Raw genomic sequence first — 14769 nt, 5'->3', positions numbered from 1 at the left:
ATTAACCAAGATAAGAGGCAGCCTGTCGTAGCTTAGAAACAGGCAGATATTTAGCGATGTTGAGGTTATAAAAGTATATTAATATAACAGCATTGGTTGTGCAAAGCTTGGAAATGTGAATTAAAGGAGTTACCTATATATTTTTTATACAATAATAAAAAAATCAAGTAGACTGTCCCTTTAAAATCATTTATGCAAAGCTACTGAAACTAGTGTTTTGGACACATGCACACTCCTGAGCCAACCTACCTGCTTTTCAACAAAAGATACCAAGAGAAGTTAACCAATTTGATTTAAATCAATTGGAAAGTTTTTTTTTTGGTTTATTTGTTTTAATGACATAGCACTACCCCTCAAAATGGGCTTCCCTTAAAACTTGCTGCCCTAGGCACATAACTTTAAAATGGACAGTAAACTCAAAATGAAGCTTTCATGGCGAGTCAGAAGGAAAAAAGATTTCAAGTTGCATGCTCTAATTTACTTCTATTACAAAATTTGTTTGGTATCCTTTACTAAAGAACATACCTAGGTAGGCTGAAAAGCAGCAAAGCCCTATCGGGAACTAGCTAGTGATTGGTGGCTACACAAATTTGCCTCTTGTCATTTGCTCACCAGCTGTGTTCAGCAAGCTACTAGTAGTGCATTGCTGCTCCTAATCTTACCTAGGGTATGCTTTTCAGGATATCAAGAGACCAAAGAAAACTAGATCACAGAAGTAAATTGGAAACTGGTCTAAAAGTGCAACATACTCTCTCAATCATTACATTTATTTATTATTAAAGTTATGTTTATATAATGACAACAAAACATGCCACCATCATGAGAACGCGTGTACATAACTAAGCAGTGTGTGTGACTTTATTATTAAAGTTATGTTTATATAATGACAACAAAAACATGCCACCATCATGAGAACGCGTGTACATAACTAAGCAGTGTGTGTGACTTTATTATTAAAGTTATGTTTATATAATGACAACAAAAACATGCCACCATCATGAGAACGCGTGTACATAACTGTAAGCAGTGTGTGTGACTTTATTATTAAAGTTATGTTTATATAATGACAACAAAACATGCCACCATCATGAGAACGCGTGTACATAACTAAGCAGTGTGTGTGTGACTTTATTATTAAAGTTATGTTTATATAATGACAACAAAACATGCCACCATCATGAAAACGCGTGTACATAACTAAGCAGTGTGTGTGACTTTATTATTAAAGTTATGTTTATATAATGACAACAAAACATGCCACCATCATGAGAACGCGTGTACATAACTGTAAGCAGTGTGTGTGACTTTATTATTAAAGTTATGTTTATATAATGACAACAAAACATGCCACCATCATGAGAACGCGTGTACATAACTAAGCAGTGTGTGTGGATGAGGAAGGCTCTGATCTTTACAGGAAGTGGCCCAGCACAGGATGTGGTCTGTCCGCTCAGGGTTGTGTTTTACTTCTCCAAACTGATTTTTGCAGCTGTCAGGGGTGGGAATGACACAATCTGTGACAGATATTTAGAGGGGGGTTAAGCATCAAGAATTTAAAAATGTAACATGCTGAAAATCAAGCCAGCTATAAAAAGTCTTAGAGGATAAATGTTAGCTATAGAATCCCAGATGCTAGACCTTTGAATATAATGTGGTTTACTCATTTCAGCCCAACTCTTTAACATCAGGCTTCATAAACTGTGCCAGTTTTAGGGCTAACTGGCTGTGAAATTATGCCAGCCATGCCAAAGTCCAGCTGTTCATTCCTCTTAACTATTCCAATTATGCCAACACTAGGAATGCCAAGCTGTGTATTCTTTAAAGGGACATTATAACACTTTGAGATGGTAATATAAAATGATAAATTGTATATATAAAACAACTCTGCAATATACTTTCATTATTTATTTTGTCCTCTTTGCCTGTAATTCCATTCTGAAATTGTGAGCTTTTCAGTTCCTGTTAGAAATGCAAGTGCAGAACACTGTTAAATCCAGCACAACCATTGGCTGCACACTCTAGTGACCTATGTATAACTGTCCCTAATTGGCCACAGCAGAGAAGGTAACACAAGTTACAACATGGCAGCTCCCAGTGTTTTATAGACACTAAAACTTTACACTTATTTTGTCACTTTTTAAACAACTAATGAAACTTTAAAAAATACATCTACATGTTAATCATGGACTAATCTTTTCTTTGAATGCATCATTCTATCTAGCATGTATTTAGTGTTTAATGTCCCTTTAAGTATCAGCACCTTTCATGTCTGCCTACAAGAGCAAGGAATTAGGATTTTGGGTACCAGAAGGCAAATCTCCTGCCTTTACAACTGCCAAGCTGAATATTCCATTTGTGCCATAGCTGAAAGAAAACACGGGAGTAAACGAAGGAAGCCACACACAGGCTTATTGAATTGTAAATCTAAAAGCTCCATTTCATCAAATATACTGGTCTGCATGCATTCTGCACAAGTCCAAAAAACAACAAAAAAAAAAAAAAACTGTTATTTTGCATTTATGTACTATACACTCAGAATTTATAGAAAACTTAGGAGGAACCAGCCAGATGTTTTTGTAAACTGCAATATACAAAATAATTTAGAAAGTGGCAACTGAAGCAAAGTATTAAAAGGGACGTTAGTGAATGCTGAATAATGTATTTAAAACAGCAGTGTGCTCATGAGTGCTTGTTGTCTTGAGGGAGACATCTTGCATGCATCAAGCACACCACCATTGGAAATATAGGTTCAGACAATATATCTTCTGATTGGCTGCAGTGTCCATGGCCTATTTATAGAGAAAAGAAAAATGCAGATTTAAAATATGTGTAAACAAACGATGAATATTTCCGGTGCTGTATTAACATCCATGTCACTTAAAAAAAATACAACATTGTTACAGTTCTAGATGCCATGCCACAGACATGGACAAGTAAATGTATTTATTTACTACAGGACTTGACAATTGTAGTCACAAATGCACAGACATTGAAGTCATTTTTCTATAATGCATCTTAAAATATATTTACATACATTTTTATAAAGGCATGTTAATTCGCTTTTTTGTTTTATGCACTTGGAGGTGTATCAACATAGCTCTGAGCATCATCCCTACCAGCCAGTGAGCAATTGCAAGGGTTTCTTGTTACTTTGGATGTCAATATAATCAGCTTTGGCCACCTTTTAATTGCCAGAAAAGGATTTTTGTATAAAGATCTAAAAGATAGAATATAAAGGAGCCATTGGTACAATTTTATGAGCTGTGACTGCCTGTCTATAGGCATGCATTAATATAAATACACACCTACATAAACGGAATGATGTTTATTTGAATACAAGCACACTTAAATCTAAGAGTAGGACTTGGGGCATTGTTTGAATTAAAATCAGTCATCAATACAGATCTCTTATGTACACAATAGCAACAGAAGTTCTGTGGCGCTCTGCCTGTGGGTTAAACAGTTCATTGTTAGGTTTAAGAGAATGCACTGCAGACAGCTGTTAGCCATTGTGTAGGGTAGACAAGTAAAAAAAAAAAAGCTCTATAGCAACACACTGTGCTTTCATTTTACTGCTGCCTAAAAGCCCCACAGAAGGTCAGTTTAGAAAAAAAAATTTAGACCAAGGGAATTGTAAATTATTAAATAATGCACATTTGCAGATTAGCACGAATGGCAGTTAGTGATTTTAGAAAATGCACCTAAAAAATACTGCCAGTAAAGCATGGTTTTAGGTTCTCTCTCCCCACATACCCCAGAATAATAAAAAAAAAAAACGAATATTTTGAGTGCCCCAGTTAGTGCATGCTCTTATAGGCTGTAATTGGCAGCTTTGCACTACTAAAAACTTAAAGGGACACTGTACCCAAAAAAAAATATTTTGTAATTCAAAAAGAGCATGCAATTTTAAGCAACTTTCTAATTTACTCCTATTATCAATTTGTATTCGTTCTCTTGCTATCATTATTTGAAAAAGAAGGCAGCTAAGCTTTTTTTTGGTTTCAGTACTCTGGACAGCACTTTTTTTTTTATTGGTGGATGAATTTATCCACCAATCAGCAAGGACAAACTTATATTCTTGCATTTCAAATAAAGATACCAAGAGAAAGAAGAAAATTTGATAATAGAAGTAAATTAGAAAGTTGCTTAAAATTTCATGCTCTATCTGAATCATGAAATAATTTTTTAGGGTACAGTGTCCCTTTAATATATATAACATGATTTAATCTTTTAACTGGGCTCATTCAAATGCATAACAGATTTACATTTTAGTTGAATTCCCCTTAGAAACTTTGCTGTGGCTCCCTGTCTATAGGCATGCATTAATATAAATACATAACAAATGCACACCTACATACAACTGAATTATGTTTATTTGAATACAAGCACACAAATCTAGGAGTAGGACTTGGGGCATATATTTCTGTGCCAGCTATAAGTAGAATACCTTGGTCAGCTAAATAATATAAGAATACAAATATAAACATAACCGAGAGAACAATTGCGTCTAGCTTTGCACCCTCAAACATAATAGGAGAGCTCATATTTATGAGGGTGAGTCAGATACTTGAGCAACACTACATAACACCTATATGCATGAGGGCAAGACAATTATTAGACATATAGGCGTGATATCCTGCATGTCAGTTAGAATACGTGTTGGTAGACACAGAAAAGATTCCAGCCTCCATATCTCCTGTACCAGACCGAGACCTTCCAGGATTCCACCCAGCATCATATGACTAAGGACTGATATCCTGATTCCAATTTCAAATGCGTATCATCTGCTCTGATAGCATCCTGAGTTCACACGCTCAGCAATTAAGGATTTCCTTAACAAGCTGGACACTGACCATGAATACACCAGACCTATGAAAATGCTCAGATCAGAAGCAGCGCACATTATATAAAATGCAACCACATACTTATATGTTTACACTGGTCTTATGTTCTATATTGAATTTGTAAAAAATAAAAATGAAAAGTCACTTTGGCATGAAGATGTCAAACATCTATAAACAAATCAACTTTCCAAGACTGATGATAATTAGCTTAAAATATTCAGTCTCCCTTCTACTTATAAGTATACAAGGAAAAAAAAAAAAACCATCTGTTTCTATTTAAGTTCAGGTCCTGGGCAACACCTGGAACCAAACATATTTTTTCAATTATTCTACATGGATCCTCTTAAAAAATAAATAATAATAGTGTGTGGCTGACTCCTCAGTATTCTGGTTGGATCTTGTGAATTTATTAGGAAGAGAGTATTAGCAAGTTATTTTTTTTATGTTTCAAGTGTTAGTTAAATGATTTCACAAGTAAACAGAACTTTAAAGTCTCTGAACAATAAAGATTATGTAAGAAAATGACCAGAGGCAAACAGCATTGTATTATGGTAACTGGCTTAAAGGGACGGTAAAGTAAAAACTGTCATTCAGATGGAGCAAGCAATCGAACAACTGTCTGAATTATTCTGATAATCAAATTTGCATTTAAGCATGTGTAGGTAGTCTCAGGAGCAGCAATGCACTACTGGCAGCTATCTAATGATATGTGGCTATGCATATATGTCTATTGCTATTGGCTCACCAGTAGTGCATTGCTGCTCCTAGTTTTACTATTCAACAAAAGGATACCAAAGGAACAAAGCAATTTCACAAAAATTGCCTGCTCTGTCTTAATCATTAAGACTTAGTTTTGACTTTATGATCCCTTTAAAACACCAAAAATCAAAAAAGTAAATCCTTGACTTAGTCCATGTACCTACACTACAACACAAACAACATCTGATATGAAATACCTTATACCCACACTAGTTATTATTCATTACATGTTGCAACACATCAGATGCAAAATAAATAATAAAACAACTTCCTTTATATTAAATATTCCTGGCAAGAGAGAGGAATAAAACATAACACTCTGGAACCCGGTTATCTCGTTTTGGATCATATTTATGAACGAAAACAAATTAAAGAATTCTGGTTAAAAGTAACTATATCAGACATACTGAAAAGAGTCCAATCAATAAACTTGACAAATAGGACAGAGAATAAAACCGTACTGACAGCACAGATGAAGTAGAAAACATCTGTTAGCAATCTATTCTGCACATGTATTAATATTGCAAGAAAATGAATTCATCCAACCACCTTTATTATCCACTTCCCTGTGGCGGGGGGTATGTGTGTGTGGAGGGGGGGGGGGGGTCTCCATCATCCCCCACCATCTGCTACTGCAGGGGGAAAAAAAAGGAAAAAAAAAAGGAAGATTGAACTAAATAAAAGCATTCTGTGGGCATGTGCTCACTATATACTGCCATCTGGGACTTAATAATCAGGATCTATCTATACTATAACCAAAATGTGATCACCACACATAGTTAAGAACTTACTATACACAAGATGCACAGCTTGTTCAAAATGATTGCACTTTTACATCTGTGCATGTAGCTTTCACGCACTTGGATGCTTACAATGTTTTACATCACAGGCAACCCAAGGGTTAAATGAGATCATCCAGTCCTGACAGTTGTCAAGTACAACACTCACACATCTCCACTGTATCTGCCATACAATAGACTTCCCTAAACATAACTATACCCATAATTAGTATTTGGCAGAATTACAACTTGCACACAATATGACGGCCTTTACAGATCTAACAAACGTAACTAGTCCAGTGTTATCCATAGAAAATGTTGCCAGCCAGGTGGCATTTTGAAGTAGCCGATTGGGCGCAGTGTAATATTTTATAAAATTATATTTTTAGCTACCTAAAGCACAAGTTAACTGCAAAATTTAACATTAAACTGAATGTAGCTTGCTCCTGCTACTAGACCAGAGCGAGCTACATTCAGTTTAATGGCGCGACCGGGCACGCTGTGACTAGACAGTGTTTGTACGTTTACTGCCCCTTTAATGATAATTTGTGCAATAAATTGTACATTTTTAATATGGCTAATTTTAGCTTAAAAGGATATGAAACCCAAATATTTTCTTTAATGATTCGAATAGAGCATGTGATTTTAAAACAACTTTCTAATTTACTTCTATTTTAAATGTATTCTTCATTCTCTTGGTATCCTTTGTTGAAAACCCAGGGACGTATGCTTAGGACCCGGCCCATATCTGGAGCACTAAATGGCAGCAGTTTTGAAAGAATGCTATCCATTTGTAAGAGCACTAGATAACAGCACTATTTCCTGCCATATTGTGCTTCAGATGCCTACCTAGGTATCTCTTCAACACAGAATATCATGGGAACTAAGCAAATTTGAAATAAACTGGAAACATTTATTAGAATGGCATGTTCTGGCTGAATCACAAAAGAGAATTTTTGGGTTTCAGATCTCTAATATTAGCTACAATTTTAGCCGGGTGGTCAGTAAAATCAGCGGGATGGTGCACCCGCTAAAAAGGTCCAGGGGTGAACACTGTGGTCAGCATACTGAAAAGCCTACAAAGTATCTCTTTGTACAGATACCTATGCACTATAATGGACAGAATTTTAAGTACTTAGGTGTTCACGAATGAAGGGGGCAGCTTGCTCTTGTTTAGATAACTAATATAATCACAGAGTAACATTAGATAGAAGGAAGAGGGTAGACAAAAGGAAATATGACTCAGTAACTTATATCAAGCATTAAAAACGGGAATTACTCAATGTGTATGCATTATACTTCACAACAATATCAACCAGGCATTCCGGACATGGCATGCCACATTCTTTTAACTGAGGGGACCGTGCAGAAAGAGCCAATGATGTAAAGATGCGAAATTTCTTAGAATATAATTTTGCTGAAAAACTCTCTAAAAGTCACAGACACTTAAAAGGGAAACTAAATCCAATTTTTTTTCTTTAATGATTCAGATGGATCATGCAATTTTAAGCAACTTTATAATTTTCTCCTATTATCAATTTGTATTTGTTCTCTTGCTATCTTTTTATTTAAGAAGCAGGAATGCAAAGCTTAGGGGCCGGCCCATTTTTGGTTCAGAACCTGGGTTACGCTTGCTTATTGATTGGTTGAATGTAGTCACCAATAAGCAAATGCCAATCAGGGTGCTGAGCCTAAAAAGGGACGGCTCCTAAGCTTTACATTCCCGCTTTTTAAATAAAGATAGCAAGAGAACAAAAAAAAAAATTGATAGGACAAGCAAATTATAAAGTTGCATGCTCCATCTGAATCATTAAAGAAAAAAATTTGGGTTTAGTATCCACATGAAATGTATCATATTCTGTAGCTAATATTTTTTATATTTTGCTACATTAAAGAGGCATTAAAGCAATTTACTCCAATATGTACCTAGTATAGATTACCAATTAATGCAACATGATAGTCAATAACTCATTGCTAAACCCTTTGCAGAAATTATTATAATTTTTTTATATAAACATTTAATCCAAACTACATGTGCACAAACACTGCATGATAGGTATGATAAGCACACAAAACACAGACAACACTAGCCAATCAGCTCGATTGTTAGCTTAGACAACAGTACTGCACTTGACGTTTTTACTTTTTAAATTCTGCTTTGCAGCTATTTCATAGTATTATACTAACAACTTCGAAGTGAAGGTCCATTTTGATGAATTAGTGCCCGGTTTTTAATAAACCTATTAAAAACAAGGACACTTTAATTCATCAAAATTGACATTTCACTGTTTTCTTCAAAAACGTACCTTTAAATCCTGGTAGCCGCTCCAGCACTTCCTCCGCCTGTAGCAAGACGTCTTCACGGGTCCAAAATGACAAATCCGGCTTCCTCCAATCACAGCGTTGCATCAGGCCAAGATTCCCCAGGGGAGGAGGCTGTGATTGGAGGAAGCCTGCTTTGTCATTTCTGACGTCCGCAGAGGCTTCCGACGGCCGGGGTAAATCGCTGGAGCGGCATTCAGGATTAAAAGGTAAGTTTTTGAAGAAAACAGTGAAATGTCAATTTTGATGAATTAAAGTGCTGTTGTTTTTAATAGGTTTATTAAAAAATGGGCACTAATTCATCAAAATGGACCTTCACTTTAAAAGGGACAGGAAAGGCCTTAAATATACCATTGCAATACACTTTCATCAGTTATTTTGTCAATTTTTCTTAATTTATCTCTAAAAATGTGTGGATTCTCTAGTTCTCAGAATATATTTCATGATTCAGATAGAGCAAGCAATTTTAAGCAACTTTCTAATTTACTCCTATTATCAATTTTTTATTGTTTTCCTTGCTATCTTTATTTAAAAAGCAGGAATATAAAGTTGAGGAGCCAGCCCATTTTAGGCTCAGCACCCTGGATAGCGCTTGCTTATTGGTGGCAAAATTTAGCCACCAATAAGCAAGCATAACCCAGGTTCTCTGAACCAAAAATGTCCCTGCTCCTGAGCTTTACATACCTGCTTTTTAAATAAAGATAGCAAGAGAACAAAGTAAAATTGATAATAGGAGTAAATTAGAAAGTTGCATGCTTTATCTGAATCATTAAAGAAAAAAAATTGGGTTTAGTATCCCTTTAAAACAACACCCTGCTTGCTTATCAAGGCTAACCTTGTTACATATCTCTCTAAATTTGCATTATTGATAAGAACTGCAAACCAATGTACTTTATATGAATATGACCATGGCTAGCCTTGCAAGCAACAGACTTACGCCTGGATTGGCTACTGCAAATGAGGCAAGTGGTGGGTGAAATTTGGCTGTTGAAAAACAGTTGCAGCAAAACAAAAGTTACTGTATAGCAAGAAAACCCGTGTCTTGTAATTACAAAGTGTTTGATTTGAGTGTACTATTACTTTAAGATAGTCTTGAGAAGTCACAGGAACAACTAAATAAAATAAGTCAGTGTCCGAAAGCCGGAAATCGCAAGAACCGCTAGTACCGTTGGTAACTATAGCAACAACCGAATCCCGCACAGCTGTCAGCCCATCACAAAAAAACACGTTTCAAAGCTTACCAGCTCGAGTTATATCGGTCAAATCGGCGCTCCTGGCGTTACATGGAAGCTCCTTCAGGCGTCGACCAGATAAATTAAGGTTCCCGGTGCTTGCTGCTTCCTCCAAAGCTTTCTCCGCGCTCCTCCTCCCACCAGAGTTTGAGTTCACTTCACCAAAGTAGTGATCAGGATCCCTATCCCCTCCACCGCCACCCTCGTCTTCATCGTTACCCGCCGCCATTGAGAAGGGAACGATCTATGACTAGGGGCGCTACTAAGCGAAGGCAAGTGAAGGGAACTACAGGGATGTACTGTAACCAATCATTGTGAGAGAGATAGGTAAATGACAAGAATTTGTGACCAATAACCTTGCCGGATGGCGGCCCCTCCCACACATTCTGTCTGTAACGGACTGTAATGAGTATATATTGCCAAATAGTTTAGTACATACCCACTCCCTAAATCAGCCAATCAGATGAGCCATGGCATGTGATCCCGCCCATTATTTGTATCAATTGTAAAAGTGTCACTCAAATAAACATGCCTGTAATGTCAGTTGTTTGTATTAGAGATGCTCTCGGTAATAATAATTACTTAAACTGTCTTTGATCATTTTACACAGTAACAAGCATCATGTAAACCAACTCTAAATAAACATATCTCAGTGTTGTGTATCCCTGTCGCAATGTGAAATATATTAATTTCCTTAACCAAAAAACTTAAAGGGACAGTCTACACCAACATTTTTCTTATTTAAAAAGATAGATAATCCTTTTATTACCCATTCCCCGTTTTTCCATAACCAACACAGTTATATTAATATACTTTTTACCTCTGTGATTACCTTATATCTAAGCCTTTGCAGACAGCCTCCTTATCTAAGTGCCTTTGACAGACATGCAGTGTAGTCAATCAGTGAAGACTCCTAAATAACTTCACGGGAGTGAGCACAATGTTATCTATATGACACATGTGAACTAGCACAGTCTAACTATGAAAAACATTCAAAATGCTCTGAGCTAGGAGGCGGTTTTCAACTGTTTGGAAATCAGTTTGAGCCTAGCTAGGTTTAGCTTTTCAAAAATATCACTAAGGGAACAAAGCAAATTTGATGATAAAAGTAAATTGGAAAGTTGTTTAAAATTGCATGCCCTATCTGAATTATGATAGTTTAGTTTTGACTTTACTGTCCCTTTAAGTCAGGATCAGACTGATATGCTACAGGAAAGTTCTTCTCTGTGAAAGGCACATGTTGAGTGGTAACTAGCTATAGAACAAGCTAGTATGCTATTGAGCACTTCTCTCTTTTTATTTATGCTATATATATAGGTGTTTGCACCACAAAGACTGCCTATTGCTGTCAAATAATTCACACAGAGACTGTATGAACAAGTTGATTTTCAACACAATCAGTTTAGCTTCACTCATATATTTATCTCACTTGCACAAATTCAACTGCTCTGCTATTTTACCAAAAATCAACCTGCTCCCAGTTTTGCTCAGTTTCTCTGCTAACAGTTTCACCACACATCAATCAGCTTCAATGTGCTTAGAAAGAGCCTGATGATAAAAACTTTGCTGACATGGAGAGAAATCACACAAATTCTTTTGGGGGTGGACTTGAGCATTATATTGTAATATATGTCTTTCCTTCACATCCAAACACAGCATAATTAGATAAATAGCTCTCAAGCTAAACTTTGATTATTGGAACTTGACTTCAATAATATGTAAATTCGAGTTTCATAGGTGTAGCATGATAGCCTTCACTTGTAATCTTCCACTAGAAACATTGAAGGCGACCGCCCCCCGCCCTCTTGCTCGTTACTGCTTTGCTGCATCACCAGCTCCTGCAGCCGCTGTACTGGGATCCCGAACATTTGCACAGGCCTTGAATTTTCTTAACATATCCATCTGCTGTGCTGAACGTCTCAGTGCTAGTGGGAAAATATCTTTCAAAGTAAGGGGTGTGAACATTTGTTGCTAAAGAATCAACAACAAAAACCAGCACCTCCATTTAGGGAATTAGAAGACAGAAGATCAGGAACACTTGGGCGAAGTGGAAACATGGCGAAAATAGAGCAAGTCCTTAACCTGGAGCCTCAGCACGAGCTTTAATTCAAAGGACCCTTTACAGATGTTGTCACTACAAATCTTAAACTCGCCAACCCCCTTGAAAAAAGTGTTTGTTTTAAAGTGAAGACCACCGCTCCTCGCAGGTACTGTGTTAGACCCAACAGTGGCATCATTGATGGAGGATCCTCAGTCAATGTGTCAGTAATGTTACAGCCGTTTCACTACGATCCCAATGAGAAAAGCAAGCATAAGTTTATGGTGCAATCGTTGGTCTCTCCGTCAGATACTACAGACATGGAAGCAGTATGGAAAGAAGCCAAACCAGAAGACCTGATGGATTCAAAACTTAGATGTGTGTTTGAGTTACTCAGAGTATAAGAAAGTGTTGGAAGACAACAAGAGACTGCAAGCAGAGCTCCAGAGGCTACGAGAGGAATATAAGCAGTCTAAGGAGGAAGATGGATTGAGACTAAGAAAACTTCAGACCGCAAACAACCCAATGTCTCCATCTTCCCACCTGGCAAAAGAAGAGGGTTTAAATACCCGGATACTTGCTTTGGCAATTTTGTGCTTCTTTATTGGTGTAATTATAGGGAAAATTGCCTTGTAGGTGAAGCATGCTGAGAGAGAGAGAAAAAAAACACAAACAATCATACTGTCGATGGTTTAGCCATATCAAGGAAATAAAAAATTTTCATAACAATGTTTAAAAGATGGAGAGAGAAAAAAATGTAAAACATTTCACAGGTCTTGCCTTTTAAGTTCCTCCCTGCACAATTATAACATATGCTTCTAGGATCAAAAATAATTGTACAAAATGAACCATTAGAACATTGATTAAATAACAAGTTATGATTAATACTGTAACATCATACTGTAAATGTAATTTTAAAGAAGAAAACACACACTCAAGTTTTTAATCCCTGGGTATGTGTTGGCTGGGTTACCTCTTTTGTAAAAGAAAAAAGTATGATAAATGACATATTTCTTGACCTGCTAGCACTGACTTTATGTCAAGCTGTTTCCAAGTCGTTAAAGGTGATAACTTTTTTTTTCCTTCAAGATTATATAAATATATATAAATATATTAATCGTTGCTGCTCATAAATTATACAGTCAGTCTGTTCAGTTTTGTGCAAATCCTTCTAGTTTTTCTGGATGTAGGTACCCAGAGTCCAGCTCACCTGACCATACCTGGATTTGAACAAGATCTGCCATATTGCTTCCCAGTGTTTCATGACTGGTGGACTAGCCATTTTTATTTTCCTGGATGCGCGAAGATCGTTTACTGGCTACTTTTGGTGGCTGAGATTTAGCCGTAAAGCCTTGTGTGTTTTGTCTTCTGCTAGAGGGCCAGAAAGCTTCCTCAGCTCAACTGAATCTGGCAATCGGAGTGCAGACATAAGATTTTGTGTGGTGGAAATCCAGTCCTAAGAACACTTTGTGTTCTTGTATCAACAGCCTTCTATTGTAAGTCGGTTGATAATGAAGGCCATGATAGAGCAATGTGGCCTGACTCATCAAGTATTGTCATTGAGTAATAATTATGGGGTGCTAAAGTAATTATTGGTTTGTTTTAAGGGATAAAGCACAGTCATCCTATGTATTGATGCAATAGAATTAAACTAGATTGTATGTGCCAGGAATTTAGGGGTTAATTCTCCGCAGCATCCAGATTTTGCCTCCATCTTATTAAAGGTAATGGTTAGTAACCTTAAAAAAAATAAAAAAAAAAAAAAAGAAACATTGAAGGAAGGCACAATAAAACCTTGTGGAACTCCAAATGTTAGAGATTACTCTAGATGGTACATTCTGTTATCAGTCAGATAGAAATGATCTTAACCAGCTAAGGACCATATCATCCAGACATCACAATTCCTTCAGGTGGTCAGATAGAAAGATATGGTACACTCAGTAGCCTGGTCCTCCTATGGGACAATATGCATTACTTCTCTGTGTCCCAGATTATGGGTGACAAGCAAGAGCAACTAGGTTCTGTCCCATACCCTGCACTTCCTAGTGCAGTGCTTTCCAAACTGTGTGTCGGGACACACTAGTGTGTCGGCAGCAGTGTGTAGGTGTGTCCCTACTTCAGCACAAATTTTTTTAAATTGTAATTTAAACATTTTTTTTTTTTTTTTGGTTTCTGACTTTCCGCCTGCCTGCTACACATATCACATGGTTGACACGTGATTGATACCTAGGGGGTCACAGATCATCTTAACCTATTGGTGCAGCCCAGTGGGAACTGAATCTATTCTCATTGGCGGCACATTGGCTCCAGACTGCACGTGTAGTCTCCTTAATTGGCTTGTGACTGCACGTGTAGTCAGTGAGTGGGACAGCAGTGTGTATGCAGCGCGGGCAGTAGTCAGTCAGACACACATAGCTCTGAGGACGGAAGCTTAAACGCTGAGCTGAAGTCAGAGGGTTTTTTTGCAGCTAGCTCCCAGTAGTGCATTGCTGCTCCTGCTCTTGATATATGGATAGGAAGTGGAAGCTTAAAAATGCTTGATGATGAAATGCGAGTGTCTTTATCTAATATTACACCAAATATTCAGAAACCGTGTTCATCCCATCAACCTCATACATCCCATTAAAATAGTAAGTAGCTATTGGTGGTATTAAACTTTTTTTTAATTCTTGCACATACATACTGTTACTTGTAAATACATTTTGTTATTATATACTTTATGTATGTGTCCATATCTCTTAAAACAAGTTCGTTTAACCTCCACTGTGTGAATTACTGTGTCGCGAAATGATGTA

General features: G+C 36.8%; 1 protein-coding gene and 1 pseudogene across 1 annotated transcript in view; one reads left to right on the top strand and one right to left on the bottom strand.

Moving 5' to 3' along the window:
• LRCH4 (leucine rich repeats and calponin homology domain containing 4) overlaps window positions 1-10230 on the bottom strand; it is a 260683-nt gene extending 250453 nt beyond the window's left edge. The window contains exon 1 of the mRNA XM_053718358.1: window positions 9946-10230. Coding sequence (XP_053574333.1) covers window positions 9946-10165 — 220 coding nt within the window. The 5' untranslated portion in view covers window positions 10166-10230. The remainder of the gene's footprint in view (window positions 1-9945) is intronic.
• Window positions 10231-11737: 1507 nt separating this feature from the next.
• Window positions 11738-13087, top strand: LOC128662341 (vesicle-associated membrane protein-associated protein B-like; annotated as a pseudogene).
• The last annotated feature ends 1682 nt before the right edge of the window (window positions 13088-14769 follow it).

This window comes from Bombina bombina, chromosome 6 (genome assembly GCF_027579735.1).
Source record: "Bombina bombina isolate aBomBom1 chromosome 6, aBomBom1.pri, whole genome shotgun sequence".
Taxonomy (NCBI): domain Eukaryota; kingdom Metazoa; phylum Chordata; class Amphibia; order Anura; family Bombinatoridae; genus Bombina; species Bombina bombina.
This window is presented reverse-complemented; position numbering and strand designations above follow the sequence as displayed.